This window comes from Oikopleura dioica, chromosome 2 (assembly GCF_907165135.1).
Source record: "Oikopleura dioica chromosome 2, OKI2018_I68_1.0, whole genome shotgun sequence".
Lineage (NCBI taxonomy): Eukaryota > Metazoa > Chordata > Appendicularia > Copelata > Oikopleuridae > Oikopleura > Oikopleura dioica.
Window position 1 is genome coordinate 4,426,831 of NC_137292.1, and position 20,530 is coordinate 4,447,360.

Below are 20,530 nucleotides of genomic sequence, written 5' to 3' on the forward strand. Positions count from 1 at the left end.
CCGGCTGGTTAACCACGCGGTTGGGCGACCGGTCGACTCACTAAGGGTGTGTAAGAACATTCGTTCAAGTATTTATACCATAACATTAATAATTACAAAATAATCGCGAGAAATTAGCAAATTTGGTGAAATCTGGCCTCAATCTTCGCTTTCAACCTCAAATAACTCAACACAGGAAGCTCGGGTACAATTTTTTTATTGCAGTTTCTTGTAGCAAATTTCAAGAGCTTTCTAATGATGCTACTTGTCACCCCGAAATCTGACTGGATCGGGGTCAAATCAGCACTTTTCCAGTACCTACTCAAAAAATCTCACAACTTTTCGAATTTTCAGCCGAAAATCGAAATTTTTTTCAATTTTTTGGTTTTATAGACTCACAATGAGCCGTTCTAGACATTCCACAAAGAAATTTGCAGGTACCTAAGCGTTTTCGAGGTGATGGATTTTTACGTCCGAGGCCTAATTATAGAGCAAACGGAAGAGAATGTGCTTTTAGAGTGGAGAGAAGGCGTAACGCTTGATAAATACTTTATAATTATTTACAAGGAATATGGAAACTACGAGTACGAATACGTAAGTTCAAGCTTGGGCTCAGCATGATTAATTGAACTGTAGCTCAACGAACAAGCCGTCGAAAAACCCTTTGCAAATGTGGTCGGTCTCGAGCCCAATACATTCTACAAATTTGGCCTTTACGGAACAAACGGAACAGCTGCAACTAGAGGCGCTACTTCTTGGATTGTCGCCCGAACGCTTGGTGAGACTGTCAGACAATTTCCAGGGACTTTGTATCCGGACAACAGTGGTTTTGCTTCCTTGGTTGTTTTGCCTGACTCGTTGGATGACTGGTGGGACCAGTGTGCGTATGTTCTGACGATAGATCTTCAGGTAGAATTTCCACTGATAAGGAAAGAAGGAGACTTTCTAGTGTCCGATTAAATCAATCGATTTCGACGTCGGAGAGTCCGTGGTCGTCATTGAAAGAGGAGAAGAAGAGCTCGTCTTGGCTTTCGGAAAAATGGCGCTAGACTCTGTTTTCAGAGTGCACAAGAAGTTTCATTATTTTGTGCATGTTGACCCAGACCATTGCAATATTACATCGTTGGAGGACAAATTTATCATATGTAGGTTACTAGAGTGTGACTTTTAGGCAATAGTTTTTTCAGCGAGAAATGATGACTCGGTGGGGATCATGAACGAAATAATTACAGTTTCAGAAGAAGCAACTTGGCCAACTGAAGCTTTTTATGAAGGGATAAGAAAATGTTTAGATAATAAGTTTTACGTATTATCTAAATTTACGTTAGCGTTATACGTCTAAGCTCGTTACATATTTAAAATTTCTGACCAGATTGAATTGAAGTAAATTTAAAGTCACTACTTTAAATAATAATAAAAAATATGGTGTCTATTTTTTCATGAAATCTTCATGAAATCTATCTAAGAAATGAACTCGTTCTATGCTCTTTTTGAACCCCAAAATATCCTCAAAAAGCCTGCCGAAACCTGGGTCCGCCTCGTCAGTATAGATTTGAAGCCTTATCAAGTGTCTGTCTGCCCTCCAAAGATCCTACTCGAGAGTTCATCAACGCTATCTCAAAACTGTGCAACATCTGTCAGCCTCACTGAAAACGAACTTGGCTGGAATTTGGACTTTGAAGCAAACTACACTTCTGGAATTTGCGAAGCGAATCAAGATCGACTCTGCGAAACGCGACTCTTTCAAACGCATCTTTGGCAAAACGACTTTGGAATTGGCATTGTCGAGAATCTTTCGTGCTCTGTGCGCATTGATTTTTATGTCGAATTTGCTGTGTTTTTATTTTAATTAAACAGTTGCTCAATGAAATTATAAAATATTCACAAAAGGAAAAGTAACTCGATCGATTTTGCTTGTCAATCCAGGATTTCTGATAAATAATTAGTTTTTAATTGAAGCCACGGGTTTTGTTTGGAGAGTGGAAGACTGATTGAAGATCCGGTTGAGCTCCTCGTTGATGTCAAGTTTGAAGGTTTTCATTTCCGCTGCCAGCTCTTCTAGTGGACTGTCGAGCGCTAGAATAATATGAAAGTCAAATATGCAAGGTTTTCTATTGAATTGAACCCTTTGAAAGAAGAAAGAGTTAATTTCTAAGCAACTCAAACTTAGAGAAAAAGCTGAGTCAGTTTCAGAAGAGCGTAAATTAAAAGCCGCGTAGCGGCTTTTTTCTTAAACGAAGCCGCAAAGCGGCTTTGCCAGTATCGAGAAATAGATTGAACCGGTAATGTTGCGAAGCCGCTTTGCGGCTTCGATTTCTAAAAAGCCGCTACGCGACTTTTAATTAATGCTCTTCACAATCTGACTCAGGTTTTCTGCACAGGTTTCCGAGCACATGCTAATTTATTAAAAAATCTTACCAGTTTTAATTTCCATATTTCTTTCTTCATCTTCCGGATTCGTCTCTGGCGGCGGTGGAGGCACGAAAAACGGTCTGCCATCCTTATCTCTTTGAATGATTCTTGCCATTTTCGCTTTGAGGCATTTTCTCGAGAAAAGAATCTTTGTATTCAAAAAGTGAAAAGAAATGAAAAGAAATCGGCGACGGGCTTCGGCGCGGTCGTCACTGCGGCTCGGCATTCGCCCGATCGATCAGTTGGTGTGAACGCGGTGCCACGTCCTGGCGCTTATTACTCTACTATCTACTCTCTTTGCTCTGATATTAAAAAAAAACAGCGTTCAAAGTCAATGACACAAGCTCAATATCACGGGCAATGGGAAAGGAAATTAATCAATTTTCGGGAATGACTCTTTCCCGAATCAACTTCACTTTTATCTGTATGAAAGAAAGGCTTTATTTACTGTAAGAAATTTTGAAAGCAAAAAGCGAAGAAATTTACATCGAGTCGACTTTTTCTTCCAAAACGTCCAAAAGCGCTGAAATCTGCTTGAGTCGCTTCTGAGCGTTGTACACAATGATCATCTTCCTGTCGATTTCTTCCATTACAGACATGGCACTGTAAGCTGGGCTCGGCAACCTGTGTACAAAACCTGAGTCAGGGTCTACAGATCGAAAGTGAAAAGCCGCGTAGCGGCTTTTATTATAATTTATAAACGAAGCCGCGAAGCGGCTTCGCAGATATGACGTACTCGATTTATAACTAATTTCTGGCGAACCCGCTTCGCGGCTTCGTTTATAAAAAAGCCGCTACGCGGCTTTTGATTTTAGATTTGTAGACCCTGACTCAGGTTTTCTACACAGGTTGCCGAGCCCAGACTGTAAGCCTTCTTGACCGCGTGGTCACTTGCTTCGCCAAGTTCCGAGGCAAACTCGCGCATTGTTTGAGTTGTGGGAGAAGGTCCTCTCCTCTTAGGCATAGTAACTGGCTCGAATGGCGGACAAAGTCCCCGGAGAAGTAGTGCAGTGGTAGCACACCGGTTCATGAACACGGAGGTCCCTGGTTCGACCCCAGGCTTCTTCAATACTTTTCACTCGCCTTTGCCTGATCCTACAAACTGGTGAAGACAGTGGGTTGTCTAGGTAGCCAAAACAAACCCTAAGCTGAGATTGACAAAGGTTCACTCAGTAGCTCAGGAGAAGCTGAAGGTTGGGAGGGTTGGTAGGCTTGTAACGGTTGGGGACCGTGGCACCAGACAAAGAACCAAAACCCAAGGCGGCATATGTAAGACGAGTTGTTAGAGCAGTTACTAGGGGGAGTTGTGGGAGAAGGTCCTCTCCTCTTAGGCATAGTAACTGGCTCGAATGGCGGACAAAGTCCCCGGAGAAGTAGTGCAGTGGTAGCACACCGGTTCATGAACACGGAGGTCCCTGGTTCGACCCCAGGCTTCTTCAATACTTTTCACTCGCCTTTGCCTGATCCTACAGAGTCGTCGCAACTGTTGTCGCGGAGCTCTTGTCCAGCACTTTTGAAATTTCCAGGAGAGTTTCTTGCGAAGCCGACTGAAGTTCGTCCATTTCTTTTTCGATCTTGAGCATTAGCTCGGATGAAGGGCGGCTCGGGCTGCGAGGAGTTGGGGTTGTCAAAGAGGCGGTGAGGGATGAGCTGCACGAGGAGTCGGTTTGCTCGGAGATGGATAGAGCATCGACGCCAGTTTCAACTAAAATTTTACTTCAAAGGTTTATGAAATAAAAAATGAGCGAAAATAATAAACAAATATTATGTCAAAAATATATCAAAATAATATTCAGCTGTCTGGCTTACCAAAAATATCCATTATTCATAGAAGATTACGCTCCGTTTCGTAACTTTGGACGCTTGAAAAATGAAATTCTCTGTCTTCAAAAACGTGCGAAGAAGCACTGCTGATTGGCCGGTCCGAACGTCCGAGGAGTAAAAATCAATTTTTTATTTAAATTTTATGATTGCTTCAAAAAACAAGATCCACATCGGAAATAAGACGATTCAAGCTTGGGTTTCAAAGGCAATCTTACGAAGATTTCGCGTAAGAGAAAATCTCATTGGCCAATAGTATCGATGGAAAGCTTGGTTCCCGAGGGCGAAGATGGGAACGCAGATACAGATTCAAAGAAGACTTCGCTAGAGACATTTTTGGTCAGAACAGAGAAAACGGAGTTTGAAAGGATGAAGGTTCTGGTTGTCGGCGGCGGCCTCACTGGTGGAATGATTTCATATTTTTTGAGAGGAGTGAAGCAGTTCAAAATTACTTGCTGGGAAAAGGTAATTGATCAAAATCAGTACTATCAACAAGTATTTTAACTGTTGTTGTAAAAACTTTTTTAGACTCATTTCCTTGTTTTAATCCCGAACTCTTTTCAGAGTCTGTCACAGAAAAAAAAATTAAAGAACCAATTTATGAGTCTTATTATGGTGTTTCCCTTTGTTAATTTTCCCCCTTGTTCACAGGATAAACGTCAGCAAAAATCTGAATTAAGCAGGATAGACTTAGGCAAACGGTTCCCGAGTTAGCAGCATAAACTTTGGCTAATTGGGTCTGAGTTAGCAGGATGAACTTTGGCACCAAGTTAACAGGGCTGAAGGAATCACCATTGTTCTGCCTCACGGCCTCAGTAATGATTCACCTACCCTGTTAACTTGGTGCCAAAGTTTTTCCTGCTAACTCAGACCCAATTTGCCAAAGTTTATGCTGCTAACTAGGGAACCTTTTGCCTAAGTCTATCCTGCTTAATTCAGATTTTTGCCGACGTTTATCCTGTTAACTAGGGGGTGGTCTATATAATATAGCCTATATTAAAGATAATTTAGTCTCGAGGATTGGGAGGAAGAGCAGCCACAAAAAGATCCAACAAAATCTCCGGTTGCCAAGCTGATACTGGTCTCCAGGTATGATAATTATATTTTAATCGCTTTGAAATCGATTAAATTTTTTAAGTACCTAACCCGATATGAGAAGAGCGCGAGGCATGATAATTTATACGATTTTCTTTCCGGAAAAGGCTTGATTTCAAAACTCGATGTGAAGGACATTTCTCACATGAAAAGCGGATCTGAAAAGATGCAACACTACAAAGCTGTAAATGGCAGCAACACCATCGCGAAGGTACTTTTTCTGAATGAGTTTCGGGTAGAATTGAAATTCAGACTCTCTGGGAAGAATCAAATGCGGAAGTCATGAAATTGCAAAAGCTGAAATCACTTGATTACTCAGAAGATGGAGTTGTTGCCGAGAATGAAAAAGGCGAAAAGGAAAAATTCGACCTCGTCCTATTGGTAACTTTTCATCCCTTTTCGAACCAATGACCATGTTTTTTCAGACGATTCCTGTGCCGCAAATTATCAGGGACATTTCATTCACTCCTCCGATCGAGAAAAATGCAAGAGAGCAGCTTGAAAAGGTCAAATTCTCATCCCGATTCGCGCTGGTCTACTTTTTTGGCGACAACTACGATATTGACAGTAGAGTCGCAGGAAGTTACGCAGCGAACAAGGATGATCCAATCGTTTACTGGCACATTGATGGTGAGTTCGATTTTAATTCGGGATTTTATCGGTTTTTAGAGGCGAAAAGATTCGGAATGGACACAGAGAAGAATTTCCGGACAATTATGTTTCACTTCAAAAAGGGGCTTTATTGCGATTTAACTCCTGCAGAAGCCCTTCCGAAACTTCAGGAACATGTAGCCCAGAGCTTTCCAAAACTAGTACGAAAAAGCTTTTTATCACGTTTTTCTTACACCCCGATTTTAGCCCACCCCGGCCGAAGCAGTCCCCCATCGTTGGCTATTTAGCCAAGTTGATGAGAAATTTCCAGGATCAGAGGTAAACACTCAACTTCTACTGGCTTTGTCTAACGAGCTTTTTCTAGGGATATTTGTCCCTGAATGACCAGATAATAATTTGCGGCGACTCGTTTGGAACTCGAGGAAACTTCGATGGATGCGCCGAGTCTGCAAGTCAAACAGCTGATCATATTCTTTCATTACTGCCAAAAGAAGCTGAAATTTCAACGGAAAAGGATAAATAAAGATACTTTCAAAACATGATTCGGCTTTTGTCTCATCCAAAAATACCATCTTTTCTCCATCAAACAAAATAAAAACCTCAACCGCGCGGTTGAAAAAGGTCACTTTCCCGACCCCCTTCTCTTTCTCCCAAAAAACTTCTTTTTCAAAACAAAAATGACGGAAAAAGAAAGCGCCGGGAATTTCAGCAAAATCAGCTCGGTCAATTTACAGTCAGAAAGCTACGCTACTGTCACCGACTTCACAGAGAATGACTCAAAATCTTCCTTTACTTCTGCTTCGGAAATATCAGAAGAAGATTCTGATGGAAACGTCCTTTTCGTCCAGGAAAAACCGAAGATGAACAAGATCGAGCTTGGGGCTTGGAAAAATGCGAGCTTGAACGATACTTCTTTTCTGTCAGAAGAGTCGGGCAATGAAGACCCAGTGAAAGAAAGCTTTGCGTCGATTGATCACGCGGAAATGGTCAGATTGAGATATGAAGCGAGGCAAAATGATCCACCAAGAATCAACAAGGTACGCCCTTAATAATGTCCCCCCCTTTTTCAATGCAAAAATTACATTTTCAGCCGACAATTGTGCAGACTTCCACTCTTCTCTCCCAAATATCCGAAAGCCCTTATTCCCTCAACCCTCTATCAGAAGAAAAAGAGCCCCCAGCGCAGGTCAAAAAGCCGCTGAAAATCGACAAAGTCGTTGAAATCACCTATCCAAAGGGACAAAAGCCACTGAAGCAGTTCGGCCGAAAACCTGTCATTCCAATTCAAGATCCAAAAGAGCTCCTCTTTGACATCACGAAAGAAGCAAGAAGAGAGTCAAAAGTCCAAAGAGAGAATGGTGGGAATGTCGAAGCAAAGAAAATGTCGATTCCGGGGAATGAAACGGGCATTGATTTTACAGGAATTCGGTCAAGAAATTAATGAGTTAATTTATTAGCAGAATTTTCGTGAACAGGGAAAAAGGTTATGCTCAGAAGAGAAATTTGAACTAAAAATTGGTACAGTAAGAATTTTTCGCGAATCACTTTTTAAGTGGTCGAGAGAAAGTGTAGGAGTCTAAGGAGTCTTCGTTGAAGAAATCTTCAACCTTTTTCAGCGCCTTTTCTTCGTTCAATTTCGCCTCGAACAGGATCTCTTCCATTTTTGAAATTTCCGACACTTCCTTCAGCATCAAGTCGCGGAGAGCAATAAGTCCTTTTGGAGAGTTTGTGCTGTCCATAAGATCGCCGAGACTTTTGAGCTTATTTTCGCGCTCTTGGATTTTGTATTCGTAGTTTTTCAGAAGTGGAATAAGGGAGTTTTCGAAGAGCGAGTCGTTTGAGCTGTTGTCTTCTGGCTGCGAGAGGATGAAGAGCTTTTCTTGCTTTGAGAGTTTGATTCGTTTCGCCATTTTTTAGTTAGTTGGTTTTTGTTGTTTTATTTTTTGATGATGGTTTTCTAGAGCGACGGATTATATACCCGCGCGCAGGGGTAAACAGATGGCGCGGGCCTTGGGCCAGGTGAGATCTGCCCCCAGGTGATCATTGAAATCAACGATCTGGAATCAATCTCATCATTGAGATCTCAAAGGCTCTTCCATGAATTCTGAATAACAAACAGACAAGCATTATTATTCCGAGTAGATAGCATTTGAAATTTCAATTACAAAAGTATGCTTCTTTTGAATAATGCATTTTCTTGACCGAAAACAGCAATTTACCGGGAAAAACTTGAACAAGAAAAGCAACAAATCGAAGAAGCGATGAAGCCAAAAGAGCCGAAGAAAGAAAATTCAGCACCAGAAAGGACTGTGAGCAAAGTTGGGACAAACATAGGAAGAGTCATTTACGATCACAGCTCGGGGATCGAAACGATGGTCAGGAATCAAAGCTCTTTTAGCACGAATACTCTGAAGCCCCTGATTTCGCGCCAAGAAACCATCAGGAATTCGACATATCTGGAACAAATAGAAACTTCCGAGCATCGAAACCTCGGTTTTATCGTAAATTTGATACGATTCATTTGGGCGACGTTTAATTTTCTCATCATGGGTCTTGGAATTTGCCTGATTGTTGGAGGAACATGGGCGTTGTTGAGACTTCGATTGGACAATATTCAGAACCCGCTTCGAGTCACGAGCGAGCCGCTCTTTTTTGTGATTATTCTTGGCTGTGTTCTTATTCTAGTGAGTTTTGATGGAGCACTGGCTTTTTTCAGAGGAAATACGCTTATGATTACTGTTCATGCTTGGCTCCTTGTCGGGCTTTTTCTCGTAGCAACGTTATGTTCCATCGTTCTTTGGAGCTTTTCAAAGACGATCAAGCAAATTCTGATTACTGGCATTTTCGACTTGCTTTATGAATACTCGCCGGATAGAAAAAGCGTCCAGTTTATTCTCGATTGGTATCAGCAGGAGTACAAATGCTGTGGAGTGCTTAAGCCAGAAGATTGGGAGCTCAATACTTTCTTTTGCAATTTTGTTGATCAAGCTCATGGTCTCTGTAAACCGCCGAATTCTTGCTGCAAAGGTTAGATTATCAGCTCTAGAAAAGTGAAAGACGCTTTTGTTTTCAGATTTCGTTCCCTGTACTTTCGAAGAATCTTTCAAAAAAGGCTGCTTGGAAAGAACGGAAGAATTCTCCGGGAAAATAATCGCCATTCTCAGCATTATTTGGTCCTCGATTTGGCTGATTATGATTCTGCAAATTCTATCGTCCAAGTTTCTCAAGCGAAGAATCCGTCTTCACGAAAAATGGAAGGAAACGTATCAAGATGCAAAGTTTCATGCGATTGGGGAGGAAATTAAGATCAAAATGCAAAGTCTAAATTGAACGGTTTTTTTGCTGGATTTCAATAGATCTGTAAATAAAACGCCAATGTCTCCTAAACGGCCTTGTTCTGGGAAATTTGATTTGTCAATATTTATTCGACCGGAACACGCCCGGGGCAGTAAAATTTTCATCCTGTAGCTGACCCGTATTTTCGCCGCTTTACCGCTTTCCTCCATGATTTCAAGCCGACCGGAAGGTCCGATGACTTCGAACAATCTCTGCAAATAAAGAATCGATTAAACTTTGTTACGAATCTCTGCGTAAGCTCGTTGACAAGATTTTCTTCATTTTTCTGAGGCGGAAGGCAAATATTGCCAGAACAAATTTTTCTATTTAAAAAATTGAAAACTTCGATTTCGATAAGAAGAAATCAGAAGCCCTTTTAATGAGCGGGTTAATTATAAAGAGAATTTTCTGGTCCTTTGGAGCTGTTGCTGAACTCTTTCTATTCTCAGGTAAACTGAATTGTTACGTAATGTACTGTCTGTAAATTGACAGTTAAAACAGTAAAGAAAAGAATAAAGTATATTTTACAAACTTCGTAAAAATCGGAACTTCCGTGACGAGAAAAGGAAGATTACTTTGATCTGACCTAACTGATCATACACTAAACTTCTAGTATAAAAGCTTCCCGGAAGAAGAATTTTTACATAAATCTAGGTCAAGGACGGCACTATTTATTGAGTCGTAATAACTCGTTTAAAATACGCCTTTTTAGTCTGAAAATTTTATTTTCAAAAAGAGCAGGGGCGGATATTTTCAAATCAGATGATTTTTTAAAGCTTTTTTTAAAAAATCTGATTAATAATAAAGTAAATTTAAAATTGGCGATTTTGAATAAAAATTTATAAAAAAGACTGATTTGATTAAATAATGTCGATCCTTGGGCAGAAAAATTGAAAAGAGATTTCATAAAAATTGGAAAACAAAATGAGCCAGAGGATATTATGGTTTGTGTCCGTTTTGGTGGAGGCCATGCTTTTTGGAGGTTTATAAATAAGGGGCGAGAAATAAAGGGTTGAAGGGTCATTTTCTTAAAATTATAAGTAATAATTTAGGTGTCGCTTTTGGCTTTCCTTTCATCGAATATGAGCTGAAATCAGAGGGAATCTTTTACGAAACAAAATGCTCAAATGGAACAGATGACATTTGGGGCCCTGGAAAGAAACTCTGCAACGACGCTTTGAAATTGTACAATACGTTGTTTACTGTAGCAGTGGTTTCCTGCACGATAGGAGTGTTTTTGACTGGATTTATTCTGGACAAGATCGGGATGTTTTGGACGAGGATGTTTTACTGCACCATTACGACTCTAGGTAACAAGATTTTTTTATCTTCGAGCTTTTCATCAAATTATAGGCTATGTAATGATGGCTCTTTATACCTCCAATGAGCTTTTGCTTTTCCCCGGTCTGGTCTTTCTCGCTTGGTCTGGCCTTGCATACCTGGTCATCAACAATGTTTGCGTCTCAATAATGGGCAGATTCGCTGGAGTCTCCGTTATCATCTTTTCCGGAACGTTTGATGCTTCTAGCGCTACTTTTCTCGTCCTCAGCAAAATGACTGGCACTTTCGGGAAGGGGCAAAATTTTGTTTGAATAGATTTTTTTCCGCGAAAATTTTTGACCTTTTCTGAAGATCTCTCGACGATGCTTGGATTTCTAGCGGTTATATCCGTCTTCATCCATTTCAGAACATTCTTCATGATGCCATACGCAATGCCGGGCAAAGAATGGGCCGAGGGAAACTTTTTGCGGTCGAATATTGTGTCCAAATGTCAGAAAGTAGGCGAAAACTCCGAAATCAAGGAAGAAAAATCGGAAAAGAATGAGCCTGAAAAAGAGAAAATTCCGTTGAAAGAAAGCTGTCTCAATCCGACATTTCTCTTATTTGCCACTGTTTTTGTTGTTTATTCGACGAGGGTTAAGGCTCTCCAAGGTGATTATTGGCGAATAGCGGGATAAATGATTTTCAGGCTGGATCTATCCTTGGATGGAATGGTCGTACGCCAAAGTCCCGGGAGACGGAGCAGAAATTGAAGCACATGTTGGAAATCTCCTCGAAATCTATGGGCTGCTTCTTTTTGCCTCGCCACTGTTCGCCGCGCTGCCAGAACTATTTAGCTGGGTCGGAAGCAAGTTGAATAGAAATGGAATTCTCAACGGAGATATGATTTCTTTGACGATAATCATGAGTTATTCAGCCATAGCGTGCTCGGTTTGCTCGGGTCAGATGATGTATCGGGTAAAAATAAAACGTATAGGGCTTGATGAAGGGTTCTTTAGGCGAAGGATTTGGACGATAATGCGAATGCATATGCGCTGATAGTGATTTTTTCGATTGCGAAGACGATTGTTTATGCTGCTCCGAATATGGTAAGTTCAAATTTTACTGCAAAAGGCACATTTTTATTTGGTATTCAGTTTCTTTTCTACATGTTCCCTCCTGAGCATTTCGGCTCCCTCTACGGCATCCTCACGGCTCCTGGAATCGTCACCATGTGGTTCATCGACCCTCTTTTCCGCCTGATTCTCGGCGACTCCGAAAGTCTTGCTGATGCTGATTTCGCACCAGTTTCTATCGGATTCGCCGTGCTTTGCGGAGTTGGTCTCGTTCAAGTCTTTTTGCCGAAAATTGGTCTGATTCCGGCGGCGAAAAGAATGTGCAGGGAGCGACAGATTCAGTCAGAAAGAACGAATGAAGAATCGCATGGAATTGATAATAAAGGATTCGAGTTGGAGAAATCAGAAGATATGTTTTGAGGAATTCTTCATGTTCTTCTACTGAGCTGTCTCTGTACATAAATAAAACAGTATGAAATTAAGTGGATACGTCATCTTTAGCGCCTACAAAAATGTTTTCTGAATAACTAACAGTAATATTGACGAAAAAACACGCTGAAGACAATGTTTTTCGCTTTAAAAACGCATTGAATTCGATTCAAATCAGATTCAGAGTCGCTGCACTAGAATACAAAAATATGTTGATTTTTCGATTGTCCTTTCTTATATCAGGCATATTTTCATCTTGGACATTTTGGGATGATATTCTCCCCAGCGAGGAAGTCAGATCGGTTTTACATAATAACGGAACGGATGAAAAATATTTTTTTGAGTTTTTTTTTTAAAATTCGAAATTCTAGCAAATAGAATATTCAACATCCGAGAGTAAAGACAACACAGAAGATGGCGATGTTGAGGGCTTGAAAGAATTCATCCATCATTTCGCATCCAAATTCCGAAATCTTTGATGATTGATGCTGGTTTTTGTATTTATTTATGTTTTTTTATCAAAATAAATTTGCATATTTTTTGTATTCATTTTTTGTTGACTTCGACATTGGACTTTGGCGCGCCTTGATCAGTGAGTCCTTTGATTTCCACGTGACTAAAAGAAGTACATGAGCAAATAATTCAACTCAAAGAGTCCTTACTCAAAGAGCTTTGCCATCAGCGCTGCTTCGACAAAGTAAACCAACAAGTCGAACCACCAGAAAACGTTTGCTGCCACAGCTGCTCCGCTCTTTCTGCAAAAAGATGTTTTTCGGAAATAAGGGGATCACCTACGAAATGGTGATTATAGCAGCGGCGAAGGCAAAGTGGTAAAGAATGAACCACATGATTTTCTCCAGCGTTGGCATTCCACTCCACGTAAAGCATTGGCACTTATCTTGAATTATCAGAGCTGGCCACCAGAATAAACTAGAACTGTTCGAGCGCATGATAAATACGGACATCAGACCTGATGATAGAGACGGAAAAGGCAAAAGCCCAGTTAGACGGAAACCAGCAATTGCCATTGTGGCAAACAGCTACCAGGCAGCAGATGAATGCGATCAGCTCGAAAATGATGTGAAGAGCCCATATTTTGGTTGGATCAGAGGTCTAAATATCAGCCGAAATCCTAGTGCGAAAGTTTATGATCGATCCATTTTTGGAAAGATAAAATGGGTTGGTTTCAATCTGATTAAAGTAAAAACATCTGCATTCGACAATAAATTCAGAATTTTTTTTGAATTATCATAGAAAATGAAACATCAGTTTTTCCAGCACACATTTGATTTAAATATGGCAAGAACTGTTTTTTAATGTTAAATAATTCAAATAAATAATCAAACCAAAAAGCCTAAAAATGAGTTTCTGCTCGACCATCTTCAACTCTCTTCTTTTTCTCTTATGTTTGCACTTTTCGAAGCGTTCAGTGTCCCTATGAAATGACTTCTCAGAATGGCCTTCTAGTTGGCTTTCTGTCAAACGCTACGAAATTCCTCCGGACACTGGAAATCCCGATTCATGAGCTGTAATAAAATAAGATATCTGTAGCGGATCACGTGAGCTTTCCCGCTGAGCGCAAATTCTGGAAGAAAAGATGAAGATTAAATTAATTCAACGATTGTCAGAGCTAAAGATAATTTAATTTTCGAATATTTCGGTAAATGTTTTTTGAAATCAACAAGGACTCATTTCTTCTGTTTATATTTTTGGAAGTGCGATTCGTTTTGGAAGATCCCCAAAAATAAAAACGAAGATCCAAAATCTGGAGAGCCTATTTGCTTTGCAGTTAAATAAAATTTGTATTCTCACCCCGCCCTGTGCGTCTTGTCTTGGCAAATACGTTTCTCTAAATTATTACGATATTTGATATAATCGAGAAAAGAGGCAGAGAGAGCATGAATTTGAAGCAGGTTTCCGAAGATTTTGAAAAGAATGGATTGGCGGTGGTGAAGGGCTTCGCGAGCGCGGAAGAATGCGAAGCGATGAGGGATGAAATGAAAAAGATTTGTGAGGGGTTGAAGGCGGATGAGATTCATTGCTTTGAAACCGAATCAGGTTTGTTTTGAATTCACTCACCTCTTTATCTTTCTAGCGAACAATGATTATTTTATGAATTCGGGCGACAAGATCAGGTTTTTCTTCGACCCAGCTGCTTTTGATGACCAAAAGAATCTGAAATCTACCGCTTTTACGGAAAGGGTTAAAATTCAAAATTGTTCATTTCAGATCGGAATGACTATTTCACCGAATCTGGCGACAAAATCCGCTTCTTTTTCGACCCAGACGCAAAAGCTTCCAAAGACGAGCTGGTCAAATCTGCTTTCACAGTAAAAAGAGTCAAAATATTCAATTTTAACCCGATTTTAAAAGTCGCTGAACAAAGTCGGTCACGCGCTGCACACTCACCCTGGGGTCTTCCATGAAATCGTAACTGCTCCAAAAACGAAGGAAGTTTTGAGAGCGATCAATTTGAAAAAAGTTTGCGTTCCGCAGAGGTACCCATCTATGGGCTCTCTTCTCTGCGATACTTAAAAATTTCAGTATGTTCATTTTCAAACAAGCGAAATTCGGCTCCGCGGTCCCACCTCACCAAGACAGTACTTTTCTCCATACAAGCCCGACTCAGACTGTCGTCGGTCTTTGGTTGGCTCTAGAAGATGCGACGGAAGACAATGGATGCCTTTGGTTCATTCCAGGTATTTTCGATCCTTTTTTTCATTCAAAAAACAGCGATGAAGGGTCCCACAAGCCGTATAAAAACGAGTCAAAGAGAGAAAAACTGGACCATGCTTTTATGAACCGCGTCCCCACTTCTGACGGCTCTGTCAGGACAGAATACAGGCTTGGAACTTCGAAAGAATATTACGAATCGTGCGACTTTACCTGGATCCCAGCTCAGGTTCGGCTTTTTCGAGCTCAAAAGAGTCATCTTTTCAGGTGAAAAAAGGAGACTTGGTTTTGATTCACGACATGGTCCATCACAAATCCCTGCCAAATCACTCCAACAAAAGCAGGAATATCTACGCCTGGCATCTTTTTGAATCATCTGAGGCTACATGGGACTCGGTAACTACAGTAATTCATTCTACAGTCGTGTTCATTTTATTCAGGACAACTGGCTTCAGTACCCAGAAGGAAAATCTTTCATGGAATTCTCTACAGAATAAATTACTTGTTTGCTTTTCGAAGAGCTTTCAGTGCCCAAGAATCCGTCATGTGATCCTCGATTTGATACTTTTCAAAAAAATATTCAAAAAATGACTTTTGCTCAAACTCGAATTTCTGTCGCAGGTTTTTCGGAGTGTGAGGAGAATTGAGCTTCACAGGGCTTTCGGGCAAAGAGCTGACGAAATTTTCGATCGCGCGGATTTTTTCGATATTTGTATCAACCCCTCTAGAATCGGTTTAGATGAAATGAGACTGAAGAGAAGCTTACGTTATATTGGTACAAGATGCAGTTTGCCGGGATCTTCTTCGTTGGAAAATTGTGCTGGATTCTTTTGTCGATAATTTATGAAAACCATCATTTCTTAAAATTTGTCGAAATAATTACCGTATTTTTTCTTAGCAAACCTTCTCGTAAAAAAGCTCATAAGTAGATTTTCTCTTTTTTCTTCCTTGCAGGCTTTTCTCCTCTTTTTTCTTTCAAAAAATAGTCTCTTGGAGGAATAAATCTACTCAGAAGAGCACTTGAACATAAAAGATAATAGTTTATTTTCAAACTATCAAAATTTGAACAGTCGCTTTCCAAAAACAACAGGGAAAATGATCATCACACCTTGCAGCGCAATAAAAGTGTAGAAAATGCCGGTGAAGCCTTCTTTTCCAAAGGTGCTTGGGATTTCTTGAAGGCCGAGGATTGAAAGGCTTGAAGAGATAAGAGGGTGAAGAGCTCGATTTTTTACCTAGTGATGCCGAGGAAGAATCGTTGGATTCCAATCAAAATTCCGTAAAATTCTTCCGGAAAGAGGAATCGGCAGAAGACGGGGGTAAGAGTGTAGCCCCACGAGCGATAAATGTTGTAGACGAAAATGAGTGGCAAGAGCATGTTTTCATCAAAACTAATTTGAAGGAAGCCAAAAACGATTCCAACGAGGAGATTCAAAATGATAAAAATCCAAACTCCGAGAAGCTTCCCAAATTTCAGCGGTCGACTTTTGATGCACTTTGCAAAGCCATCCGAGACAAAGCCGCAAAGCATCGCGAAAAACGCAGCTGTCCAGGCATACGCTCCGAAATCATCGACGTGCTGTTTGTAATTGTCGCCAGCGACGAGTCTTGCATACGAATTCCAAGTGAAAATACAGTTGAGTACATTCATATTCAGCAGCACAATCCAAACGACCATCAGGATATAATTTACGTCCAAATAATGTTCTTTTACATTTCCTCTTTTTTCGGCTACTTTTTCTTTGATTATTTTAGCTTGAATTTTCGACTTTTGGTGATTTTTGCCGGTCATTTTCGCGAAAAAGCTCTGCGAAAAAGTCGAAGAAGCTTTGTTGAATCTCATTTCCGGGAAAAGAAAAATCGAACGAATCCAAATGGGAATTGTCAGCAGCAAATTGACGCCAATAATCCACTCGTATGAGAAACCATTGTCGAAAGCGATCGCTAGAATCCTTGAATTGAGAGTTTTCAAAGGCGCGTGTTTTATTCTACCTGAAATAAGAGCTTCCCGCTTGAAACAATCCCTGGCCAATGACTAGGACGAGCGCGCCGATCTTCGGAAAAAGCACGGACATCATCGAATTCGTCAAAACGAAGGAATAATTTCCCCAAGAGTACAAATACACCGCCGGGAAGACGAGCCAGTTAACCTGCGGCGTGAATAAAAAGCAAATCAGCCCCAAAGTCACGACAATTGAGTCCTTGCTCATATCAGGCATTTTTTCATCGTGGTCATTTTGGGATGATATTCTTCCCAGCGAGGAAGTCCGATCGGTTTTACATAATAACGGGACGGATGAAAAATTTTTTTGGAGTTTTTTTTTAAGTTCGAAGTTCTAGCAAATAGAATATTCAATATCCGAGAGTAAAGACAACACAGAAGATGGCGATGTTGAGGACTTGAGAGAATTCATCCATCATTTCGCATACAAGTTCCGAAGTCTTTGATGATTGATGCCGATTTTTGTATATATTTATGTGTTTTTTCTATCAAAATAAATTTGCATAATTTTTTGTATTCACTTTTTACTGACTTCGACATTGGACTTTGGCGCGCCTTGATCGGTGAGTCCTTTGATTTCCACGTGACTAAAAGAAGTACATGAGCAAATAATTCAACTCTCAACAAGTGTCCTTACTCAAAGAGCTTTGCCATCAGCGCTGCTTCGACAAAGTAAACCAACAAGTCGAACCACCAGAATACGTTTGCTGCCACAGCTGCCCCACCCTTTCTGCGAAAAAATCATATTCAAAAATAAGGGGATCACCTACGAAATGGTGATTATAGCAGCGGCATAGGCAAAGTGGTAGAGAAACAATACAATAGAGGAGAATACAATACGTTGTTTACAGTGGCAGTGGTTTCCTGTACGATAGGAGTGTTTTTAACTGGATTTATTTTGGACAAGATCGGGATGTTTTGGACGAGGATGTTTTACTGCACGATTACGACTCTAGGTAACAAGATTTTTTATCTTCGAGCTTTTCACTAAATTTTAGGCTATGTGATGATGGCTCTTTATACCTCCAATGAGCTTTTGCTTTTCCCTGGTCTGGTGTTCCTCGCTTGGTCTGGACTAGCGTACTTGGTCATCAACAATGTTTGCGTCTCAATAATGGGCAGATTCGCTGGAGTCTCCGTTATCATCTTTTCCGGAACGTTTGATGCTTCTAGCGCCACTTTTCTCGTCCTCAGCAAAATGACCGGCACTTTCGGGAAGGGGCAAAATTGATTCAAATTGAACTTTCATCAGAAAATTTTGACCTCTTTTGAAGATCTCTCAACGATGCTTGGATTTCTAGCGGTTTTATCCGTCTTTATCCATTTTCGAACATTCTTCATGATGCCATATGGAATGCCGGGCAAAGAATGGGCAGAAGGAAACTTTCTGCGGTCGAATATTGTCTCCAAATGTCAGAAAGTAGGCGAAAACTCCGAAATCAAGGAAGAAAAATCGGAAAAGAATGAGCCTGAAAAAGAGAAAATACCGTTGAAAGAAAGCTGTCTCAATCAGACATTTCTCTTGTTTGCCACTGTTTTTGTTGTTTATTCGACGAGGGTTAAGGCTCTTCAAGGTACTCATTGGCAAATAGCGGGTTGGGAGATCTAATTCTAGGCTGGATCTATCCTTGGATGGAGTGGTCGTACGCCAAAGTCCCGGGAGACACGGCAGAAATTGAAGCTCATGTTGGAAATCTTCTCGAAATCTACGGCCTGCTTCTTTTTGCCTCTCCACTTTTCGCCGCGCTGCCAGAACTTTTTAGCTGGATCGGAAGCAAGTTGAATAGAAATGGAATTCTCAACGGAGATATGATTTCTTTGACGATAATCATGAGTTATTCAGCCATAGCGTGCTCGGTTTGCTCGGGTCAGATGATGTATCGGGTAAAAATAAAACGTATAGGGCTTGATGAAGGGTTCTTTAGGCGAAGGATTTGGACGATAATGCAAATGCATATGCGCTGATAGTGATTTTTTCGATTGCCAAGACAATTGTTTATGCTGCTCCGAATATGGCAAGTACAAATTTTACTGCAAAATGCACATTTTTATTTGGCGTTCAGTTTCTTTTCTACATGTTCCCTCCTGAGCATTTCGGCTCTCTCTACGGCATCCTCACCGCTCCTGGAATCGTCACCATGTGGTTCATCGACCCTCTTTTCCGCCTGATTCTTGGCGACTCGGAAAGTCTTGCTGATGCTGATTTCGCGCCAGTTTCGATTGGATTCGCCGTGCTCTGCGGAGTTGGGCTCATTCAAGTCTTTCTACCGAAAATTGGACTGATTCCGGCGGCGAAAAGAATGTGCAGGGAGAAACAAAATCAGTCAGAAAGAACGAAGGAAGAATCGCATGGAATTGATAATAACGGATTCGAGTTGGAGAAATCAGAAGACATGTTTTGAGGAATTCTTCATGTTCTTCTACTGAGCTGGCTGTGTACATAAATAAAACAGTATAAAACTAAGTGGATATGTCATCTAAAGCGCCTACAAAGATGTCTTCTGAATAACTAACAGTAATATTGACGAAAAACACGATGAAAACAATGTTTTTCGGTTTAAAAACGCATTAAATTCAATTCAAATCAGATTCAGAGTCGCTGCACTAGAATTCAAAAATATGTTTCTTTTTCGATTGTCCTTACTTATATCAGGCATATTTTCATCTTGGTCATTTTGGGATGATATTCTCCCCAGCGAGGAAATTCGATCGGTTTTACATAACAACGGGACGGACGACAACACAGAAGATGGCGACGTTGAGGACTTGAAAGAATTCATTCATCATTTTGCATACAAGTTCCGAAATCACTGATAATTTTTGTATTTATTTCTTTTTTCATCAAAATAAATTTGCAAAATTTTTTGTATTCATTTTTTGCTGACTTCGACATTGGACTTTGGCGCGCCTTGATCGGTGAGTCCTTTGATTTCCACGTGACTAGAAAAAGTACATGAGCAAATAATTCAACTCAAAGTGTCCTTACTCAAAGAGCTTTGCCATCAGCGCTGCTTCGACAAAGTAAACCAACAAGTCGAACCACCAGAATACGTTTGCTGCCACAGCTGCTCCGCTCTTTCTGCAAAAAGATGTTTTTCGGAAATAAGGGGATCACCTACGAAATAGTGATAATAGCAGCGGCATAGGCAAAGTGGTAAAGAATGAACCACATGATTTTCTCCAGCGTTGGCATTCCACTCCACGTAAAGCATTGGCACTTGTCTTGAATTATCAGAGCTGGCCACCAAAACAAGCTAAAACTGTTCCAGCGCATGATTATTAGGGTTGAAAAACCTGATGATAGAGACAGAAAAGGCAAAAGCCCAGTTAGACGGAAACCAGCAATTGCCATTGTGGCAAACAGCTACCAGGCAGCAGATGAATGCGATCAGCTCGAAAATGATGTGAAGAGTCCTTATTTTGGTTGGATTTTATGATCGATCCATTTTTGGAAAGATAAAATGGGTTGGTTTCAATCTGATTAAAGTAAAAACATCTGCATTCGACAATAAATTCAGATTTTTTTTGAATTATCATAGAAAATGAATCATCAGTTTTTCCAGCACACATTTGATTTAAATAATTCAAATAAATTATAAAACCAACGAGCCTAAAAATGAGCTTCTGCTCGACCATTTTCAATTCTCCTCTTTTTCTCTTATGTTTGCACTTTTTGAAGCGTTCAGTGTCTCTATGAACTGAATTCTCAGAATGTTCTTCTATTTGACTTTCTGTCAAACGCTACGAAATTCCTCCGGACACTGGTAATCTCGATTCATGAGCTGTAATAAAATTATATATCTGTAGCGGATCACGTGAGCTTTCCCGCTGAGCG

At 40.5% G+C, this 20,530-nt stretch overlaps 5 protein-coding genes and 2 long non-coding RNA genes across 7 annotated transcripts; 4 read left to right on the forward strand and 3 right to left on the reverse strand.

Moving 5' to 3' along the window:
* Nucleotides 1-3,334: 3,334 nt before the first annotated feature.
* Nucleotides 3,335-4,449, reverse strand: LOC145696551 (uncharacterized). Its single transcript, XR_014133814.1, has 2 exons — nt 4,201-4,449; nt 3,335-4,096 (listed from the first exon to the last, which is right to left on the reverse strand). It is a non-coding gene; the product is annotated as an uncharacterized LOC145696551 (long non-coding RNA).
* LOC145696550 (renalase-like) lies at nt 4,309-6,449 on the forward strand. Its single transcript, XM_081773610.1, has 8 exons — nt 4,309-4,677; nt 5,224-5,301; nt 5,351-5,518; nt 5,560-5,688; nt 5,733-5,937; nt 5,977-6,119; nt 6,166-6,237; nt 6,284-6,449. The coding sequence occupies exons 1-8, from the start codon at nt 4,474-4,476 to the stop codon at nt 6,440-6,442; spliced, it is 1,158 nt and encodes a 385-aa protein (XP_081629736.1). The 5' UTR covers nt 4,309-4,473; the 3' UTR covers nt 6,443-6,449.
* A 3,007-nt stretch (nt 6,450-9,456) lies between these two features.
* On the forward strand, nt 9,457-12,019 carry LOC145697773 (equilibrative nucleobase transporter 1-like). Its single transcript, XM_081774984.1, has 7 exons — nt 9,457-9,704; nt 10,308-10,565; nt 10,609-10,831; nt 10,888-11,033; nt 11,225-11,493; nt 11,535-11,624; nt 11,673-12,019. The coding sequence occupies exons 1-7, from the start codon at nt 9,635-9,637 to the stop codon at nt 12,009-12,011; spliced, it is 1,395 nt and encodes a 464-aa protein (XP_081631110.1). The 5' UTR covers nt 9,457-9,634; the 3' UTR covers nt 12,012-12,019.
* Nucleotides 12,020-13,860: 1,841 nt separating this feature from the next.
* On the forward strand, nt 13,861-15,213 carry LOC145697184 (phytanoyl-CoA dioxygenase domain-containing protein 1-like). Its single transcript, XM_081774349.1, has 7 exons — nt 13,861-14,078; nt 14,250-14,350; nt 14,394-14,518; nt 14,565-14,719; nt 14,762-14,922; nt 14,961-15,089; nt 15,134-15,213. The coding sequence occupies exons 1-7, from the start codon at nt 13,919-13,921 to the stop codon at nt 15,188-15,190; spliced, it is 888 nt and encodes a 295-aa protein (XP_081630475.1). The 5' UTR covers nt 13,861-13,918; the 3' UTR covers nt 15,191-15,213.
* A 535-nt stretch (nt 15,214-15,748) lies between these two features.
* LOC145697774 (uncharacterized) lies at nt 15,749-16,912 on the reverse strand. The gene is made up of 3 exons (XM_081774986.1): nt 16,686-16,912; nt 15,929-16,645; nt 15,749-15,890 (listed from the first exon to the last, which is right to left on the reverse strand). Exons 1-3 carry the CDS (start codon nt 16,910-16,912, stop codon nt 15,749-15,751), a joined length of 1,086 nt encoding a protein of 361 aa, XP_081631112.1.
* A 993-nt stretch (nt 16,913-17,905) lies between these two features.
* On the forward strand, nt 17,906-19,097 carry LOC145697775 (uncharacterized). Its single transcript, XM_081774987.1, has 3 exons — nt 17,906-18,269; nt 18,311-18,579; nt 18,621-19,097. The coding sequence occupies exons 1-3, from the start codon at nt 17,981-17,983 to the stop codon at nt 19,095-19,097; spliced, it is 1,035 nt and encodes a 344-aa protein (XP_081631113.1). The 5' UTR covers nt 17,906-17,980.
* A 413-nt stretch (nt 19,098-19,510) lies between these two features.
* On the reverse strand, nt 19,511-20,271 carry LOC145697186 (uncharacterized). Its single transcript, XR_014133862.1, has 4 exons — nt 19,990-20,271; nt 19,815-19,949; nt 19,682-19,774; nt 19,511-19,635 (listed from the first exon to the last, which is right to left on the reverse strand). It is a non-coding gene; the product is annotated as an uncharacterized LOC145697186 (long non-coding RNA).
* Nucleotides 20,272-20,530: the final 259 nt, after the last annotated feature.